Below are 7,254 nucleotides of genomic sequence, written 5' to 3' on the forward strand. Positions count from 1 at the left end.
AGAGAGAGAGAGAGAGAGAGAGAGAGAGAGAAACACGAGAGAGAGAGAGAGAGAGAGAGAGAGAGAGAGAGAGAGAGAGAGAGCGAGAGAGAGAGAGAGAGAGAGGGAGAAAGAGAGAGAGAGGGAGAAAGAGAGAGAGAGAAACAAGAGAGAGAGTGAGAGAGAGAGTGAGAGAGAGAGAGTGAGAGAGAAACAAGGAGAGAGAGAGAAATAAGGAGAGAGAGAGCGAAAAAAACAAGGAGAGAGAGAGAGAGAGAGAGGGGAACTCCACCATCCTCACACTTCATCCACCCAAGTGGCATGACACAAATGCTATCTTAAATTATAAACAAATCACATTTGCATAATAAGAATTTACGTTAATTGAAAAATCATATTTTAATAGTTCTTGTTGGATTGTGAGTGTTTATCTCATTTTGAAAGTAAAGAAAAAACAGTTAATGAAATCTTTTTACGTTGCATGTTGGAATTTACAAGGATTTGAAGGCCTCTGCTTTTGGCCTAAAGAGCAGAAACCCAGACTTCCTGAAAGAAATTGATGATGTTGATATTGTAGTACTACAGGAAACATGGTGCAGAGGTGATGTTTCCACTGGCTGTCCACTAGGTTATAGGGAGATAATCGTACCATCCACCAAATTAAAAGGAATCACACAGGGCAGAGACTCAGGGGGAATGCTAATATGGTAGAAATCTGAACTAATTCATTCAATCGAATTGATCAAAACAGGAGAATTCTTTATCTGGCTAAAAATCAACAAGGAGGCTATCTTAACAGATAAAAACGTCTTCCTCCCTCAGAGTCACCCTACTTCAATGAAGAGAGTTTCTCCATTCTAGAGGGGGAGATTAGTCACTTTCAGGCCCAAGGCAATGTGCTGGTCTGTGGAGACCTGAATGCTAGAACAGCAGAAGAACTAGACACTATTAACAGTCATGGGGACAAACACCTACCGGGAAGCAACAACCTTTCCCTCCCCACATACCCCCCCAGAAACAACTATGACAAAGTGAAAAACAAAAATGGAGTACAGCTCCTGAAGCTCTGTCGAACACTGGGTCTGTACATAGTCAATGGTAGGCTAAGAGGGGACTCTTTTGGTAGGTACACCTACAGCTCATCCCTTGGCAGCAGTACTGTAGACTACTTCATCACCGACCTCAACCCAGAGTCTCTCAGAGCCTTCACAGTCAGCCCACAAACACCTCTCTCAGACCACAGTAAAATCACAGTGTATCTGAGAAGAGGGCGGCAGGTAGCTTAGTGGTTAAGAGCGTTGTGCCAGTAACCGAAAAGTCACTGGTTCTAATCCCCGAGCCGACTAGGTGAAAAATCTGTCGATGTGCCCTTGAGCAAGGCACTTAACCCTAATTGCTCCTGTAAGTCGCTCTGGATAAGAGCGTCTGCTAAATGACTAAAAATGTACATGTAAGAGCAGAACCCAACCATGAAGCATCACGGCCCAATAAATTACATGGTACTAAACAGACCTATAGATGGAGTGCAAACAGTACAGAAATCTACCAAAAAAGCAATTAGTAGCCAAAAAATACAATCTCTCCTGGACAACTTTTTAGCCTTAACATTCTCCTACAGCAATGAAGGTGTAAATTTGGCCGTTTGGAACATAAACTTTATATTTGACAAATTAGCCTCCTTGGCTAATCTAAAGAAACATAAGAGCAAACCAAAAATAATAGATAATGAAAAATTGTTTGATATTGATTGCAAAAATCTAAGAAAGTCATTGAGAAATATATCTAATCAAAACCAGAGACCCAGACAACCAAAATATACGCCTTCAATATGGGGAAACACTGAAGCAATACAAACACACCCTAAGAACAAAAAAGGAACAGCACATTAGAAATCAGCTGGATGTAATTGAGGAATCCATTGAATCAAACCACTTCTGGGAGAATTTGAATAAATTAAACAAAACTCATAATGAGGAATTGGCTATCCAAAATGGGGATATGTGGAGAAATCACTTTGCAAACCTCTACAGCAATATAACAAAGAGCCCAGAACAACAAGATATACAAGAAAAATTACAAATCCTTGAATCAGCAGTCAAAGACTATCAGAATCCTGTGGATACCCCAATTACAGAACCAGAATTATTGGAAACTCTTTGCACTCTCCAACCCAAAAAGGCCTGTGGTGCTGATGGTATTTTAAATGAAATGATCAAATATACAGACCACAAATTTAAATTAGCTATACTCAAACTCTTCAACATTATCCTAACTGCAGGTATTTTCCCCGATATTTGGAACCAAGGATTGATCACACCAATCTATAAAAATTTAGACAAATTTGTCCCAAATAGTTATAGAGGAATTTGCGTTAACAGCAACTTGGGGAAAATTCTCTGCAGTATCATAAACAGCAGACTACATCATTTCCTTGATGAACACAACATCCTGAGTAGAAGCCATATTGGATTTTTTTTTAATTATCGTACAACAGACCACATTTACACCCTCCAGACTCTAATTGACAAACAAGTAAACCAAAACAAAGGCTAAATCTACTTGTGTTTTGTAGACTTCAAGAAAGCATTTGATTCAATTTGGCACTAAGGTCTTTTTTACAAACTAATAGAAACTGGTATTGAGGGAAAACATATGATGTTATTAAATCAATGTACACTAAAAACAAATGTGCGGTTAAAATCGGCAACAAGCAAACAGACTTCTTCTCTCAGGGACGTGGAGTGAAACAGGGCTGCCCAATAAGTCCAACACTATTTAACATCTATATTAATGAATTGGCAAAAACATTAGAAGAATCGGCAGCACCTGGTCTCACCCTACACAACACTGAAATCAAGTGTCTGCTGTACGCAGATGACCTGGTGCTACTGTCTCCCACTAAGGAGGGGTTACAGCAGCATCTAGATCATCTGCACAGGTTCTGTCAGACCTGGGCTCTGACCGTTAATCTAAAGAAAAAACGAATATAATGATATTCCAAAAAAGGTCCGGAAATCAGCATGACAAATATAAATTATATTTGGACACAGTTCTATTAGAACACACCAAAAATGACACGTATCTAGGACTAAATATCAGCAACACAAGTAGCTTTCACATGGCTGTGAACAAGCTGAGAGACAAAGCAAGAAGAGCATTCTATGCCATTAAAAGGAATATTAAAATCGAAATTCCAATTAGAATCTGGCTCCAAATTGTCCAATCAGTTATAGAACCAATTGCTCTATATGGCAGCGAAGTATGGGGTCCACTCTCTAATAATGAATTTACCAAATGGGACAAACATCCAATCGAAATACTGCATGCAGAGTTTTGCAAGACTGTATTGCAAGTGCAAAGAAAAACTCCAAATAACGCATGTAGAGCAGAATTGGGCCAATACCACCTCCTTATTCAAATAGAAAAAAAGAGCCATCAAATTTTACAACCATCTAAAAACAAGAGACCCCAAAACATTCCATCACACAGCTCTACTATGTCAAGAGATTAAACAAGAGAAGAGTCCCCTCAGCCAGCTGGTTCTGAGGCTCAGTTCACTAACCCAGACCAACCACATAGAGCCTCAGGACAGCACTCAGAAAATCTGGCCCAACCAAATCATCACAAAGCAAAAATAAAAAAAGACACCACAAAAAATCTAAGTAAACTTCAATGCTATTTGGCTCTAAACAGACAGTACATGGTGGCAGACTATCTGACCACTGTGACTGATAGAAAAATGAGGAAAACAATGACTAGGTACAGACTCAGTGAGCACAGTCTGGCTATAGAGACCGGTCGTCACAGGCAAACCTGGCTGCCCAGAGAGGACAAGCTGTGCTCACTCTGCCCCCGGGGAGAGGTAGAGACAGAGCTGCATTTCCTATTACACTGTGACAAATACTCAGACCTAAGAGAATCTTTCTTTCCCAAGATTATCATTCAGTACAAAGAATTTGAAACTATAAAAGAGGAAGAAAACATCAAATATTTATTGGGTGAAAAGCCTAAATGTGCAATTCTGGCAGCAAAATATGTGTCCTCCTGCCACAACCTGAGAGAGAGAGAGAGAGAGAGAGAGAGAGAGAGAGAGAGAGAGAGAGAGAGAGAGAGAGAGAGAGAGAGAGAGAGAGAGAGAGAGAGAGAGAGAGAGAGAGAGAGAGAGAGAGAGAGAGACAGAGACAGAGACAGAGACAGAGACAGAGACAGAGACAGAGACAGAGAGAGCGAAACAAGAGAAAGAAGAAGAGGCAGAGAAGAAAGAGCTAAATGAGACACTACTTACCCACTAGGTCATTCTTCCCCTCAGAATCCGCAGAGAGCTTCTCAAAAGAACACAAATAACTCAAAATGCACACATTTTTAAAAACATTAATAGTTGTCTGCATCTGTCCTTTTGTAACTGTTTCGGCCAAAAATATACAGTTGATCACAAAAAATTACCAAAATAAAAAAAATTTTCTCCCACTTTTATCTGCTTTACTGAAAACATTCTGTAAACCGAACATTCAACACGGTTTAGCCTACATTTAGGAGCGTTAATTGATTCAGTCCTTAAAGCATTTTGAATGCGCCCCACTGATGTGTATTCGGACCGGCTTACCCTGCTTCTCCTGGTCTGGGGGATCCCCAACCCTGATTGGCTGTCCACATCTCCCATAAGAAAGTCAGACGCTCTGAGGTCCGGAAGAAGACAAGTTAATAACAATATCAAGTGAGCAAGACTTAACAAAGACAAGTATCCGAGACTAGAGGTTACAACACAGGCCTATTTATTACATCAACAAACAAAGACAAGTGAGCAATACTGAGAAAACTAAGTGTTCAAGACTACGAGGTCAAAACATATTTACGCAATCAAATAACAATATCAAGTGTCCAAGGCTAGAGGTTAAAGATAAGTGTCCAAGGCTAAAAGGTAGTACATATTTATGTACACCATTAACTAAGCTCAGTGTGGTTTAAGTGAAACTTTCATGTGGACATAGTTAAACATTAGCCTATTCATCATTTCTACCATTACAATGAAGTCTTGTTCTTTTGACTGTTACCAGGCCTATTGAGTACAGTCTGCTATCTCTGACAACATACACTAAAAGTGTTGATAGGTCAACAAACGTCGTACTCACACATTGCCAAATGTGAACGCCAATGTGTCAATGGACGCGTGTATCTCGCCAAATACAGCGTTTTTGTTTTCTCGGTTTACTTCCTTGAAGTTAATGTCTGTTGGAAAGTGATAAAAAATCACATGAGAACTTCAACCAGAGACCAATCACATTCATCAACAGACAAGCAAACAGTCAACAAAAGCAGTCATGGAGTCAGCCTGGTCATAAAGCTAAAGAATGGAGTCATAAAACAGTACGATGTCATGTTAGATCAGCACACTATTATGACTTCATTCATTGGGCTGATTGAATTAAATGAACACTCATTCATTCATTCACTAGGACCTAGGGGGCCTAAAGTAAATGTAGCATTTCAAAAATAAGCTACATTTAATAACTTCCTAGTTTCTGTAGATGCAGAGGAAATGTTTTATTTGGTTGTTTTTTTTTGTTGTTTTTTTTGTTTTACACTCCCTCATAGACCTTAGAAAGGTGCTGACACCAAATGCCAATAAGTGATAAGAGCCAGAAAGCTGGTTATCCGTGTGATAGCGTCAGAAAGCTGGTTATCCGTGTGATAGTGCCAGAAAGCTGGTTATCAGTGTGATAGAGCCAGAAAGCTGGTTATCCGTGTGATAGCGTCAGAAAGCTGGTTATCAGTGTGATAGTGCCAGAAAGCTGATTATCAGTGTGATAGTGCCAGAAAGCTGGTTATCCGTGTGATAGCGCCAGAAAGCTGGTTATCCGTGTGATAGCGTCAGAAAGCTGGTTATCCGTGTGATAGCGTCAGAAAGCTGGTTATCAGTGTGATAGCGTGAGAAAGCTGGTTATCAGTGTGATAGAGCCAGAAAGCTGGTTATCCGTGTGATAGAGCCAGAAAGCTGGTTATCAGTGTGATAGAGCCAGAAAGCTGGTTATCCGTGTGATAGAGCCAGAAAGCTGGTTATCCGTGTGATAGAGCCAGAAAGCTGGTTATCCGTGTGATAGAGCCAGAAAGCTGGTTATCAGTGTGATAGAGCCAGAAAGCTGGTTATCCGTGTGATAGCGTGAGAAAGCTGGTTATCCGTGTGATAGAGCCAGAAAGCTGGTTATCAGTGTGATAGCGTCAGAAAGCTGGTTATCCGTGTGATAGAGCCAGAAAGCTGGTTATCCGTGTGATAGCGTGAGAAAGCTGGTTATCCGTGTGATAGAGCCAGAAAGCTGGTTATCCGTGTGATAGCGTCAGAAAGCTGGTTATCCGTGTGATAGAGCCAGAAAGCTGGTTATCCGTGTGATAGAGCCAGAAAGCTGGTTATCCGTGTGATAGAGCCACGTTGAAACATGTTGAAAGCACCGAGCTGTCTGTTCAAACGACTAGCACACATTAATACACCCACGCATACCCCAGAAGACATGCCACCAGAAGTCTCTTCACAGTCCCCAAGTCCAGAACAGACTCTGGGAAATCGCACAGTACTACACAGAGCCATGACTACATGGAACTCTATTCCACATCAGGTAAAGCAGTAAAATTTGATTTTAAAAAAACAGATAAAATATACACCTTATGGAACAGCGGGGACTGTGAAGAGACACAGACACATTGTAATATTGTTGTATTATACATTTTGTGTTGTAGATATGTAGTGGTGTAATTATGTTATATGATGTGCTGTTTTATTATAGTTTTTAGTTTTTTTTGTGTGATGTGCCTTAATGTGTTTGGACCCCAGGAAGAGTAGCTGCTGCCTTGGCAGGAACTAATGGAGATCCATAATTAATATGCCATTTAGCAGACGCTTTTATCCAAAGCGACTTACAGTCATGCGTGCATAAATTTTTGTGTATGGGTGGTCCCGGGGATCGAACCCACTACCTTGGCGTTACAAGCGCCGTGCTCTACCAGTTGAGCTACAGAGGACCACATAATAAACCCCAGGAAGAGTAGCTGCTGCCTTGGCAGGAACTAATGGGGATCCATAATAAACCCCAGGAAGAGTAGCTGCTGCCTTGGCAGGAACTAATGGGGATCCATAATAAACCCCAGGAAGAGTAGCTGCTGCCTTGGCAGGAACTAATGGGGATCCATAATAAACCCCAGGAAGAGTAGCTGCTGCCTTGGCAGGAACTAATGGGGATCCATAATAAACCCCAGGAAGAGTAGCTGCTGCCTTGGTAGGAACTA

General features: G+C 40.9%; 1 protein-coding gene across 1 annotated transcript in view; it reads right to left on the minus strand.

Moving 5' to 3' along the window:
* LOC121581630 (rho GTPase-activating protein 29) overlaps window positions 1–7,254 on the minus strand; it is an 84,941-nt gene that overhangs the window by 47,048 nt on the left and 30,639 nt on the right. Inside the window, exons 4-6 of the mRNA XM_045211490.1 lie at window positions 5,109–5,205; window positions 4,583–4,655; window positions 4,265–4,301 (exon numbers count right to left, since the gene is read on the minus strand). Of these exons, the coding sequence (XP_045067425.1) occupies window positions 4,265–4,301; window positions 4,583–4,655; window positions 5,109–5,205 (207 nt within the window). The remainder of the gene's footprint in view (window positions 1–4,264; window positions 4,302–4,582; window positions 4,656–5,108; window positions 5,206–7,254) is intronic.

The sequence above is a fragment of the Coregonus clupeaformis genome, chromosome 37, assembly GCF_020615455.1.
Source record: "Coregonus clupeaformis isolate EN_2021a chromosome 37, ASM2061545v1, whole genome shotgun sequence".
Lineage (NCBI taxonomy): Eukaryota > Metazoa > Chordata > Actinopteri > Salmoniformes > Salmonidae > Coregonus > Coregonus clupeaformis.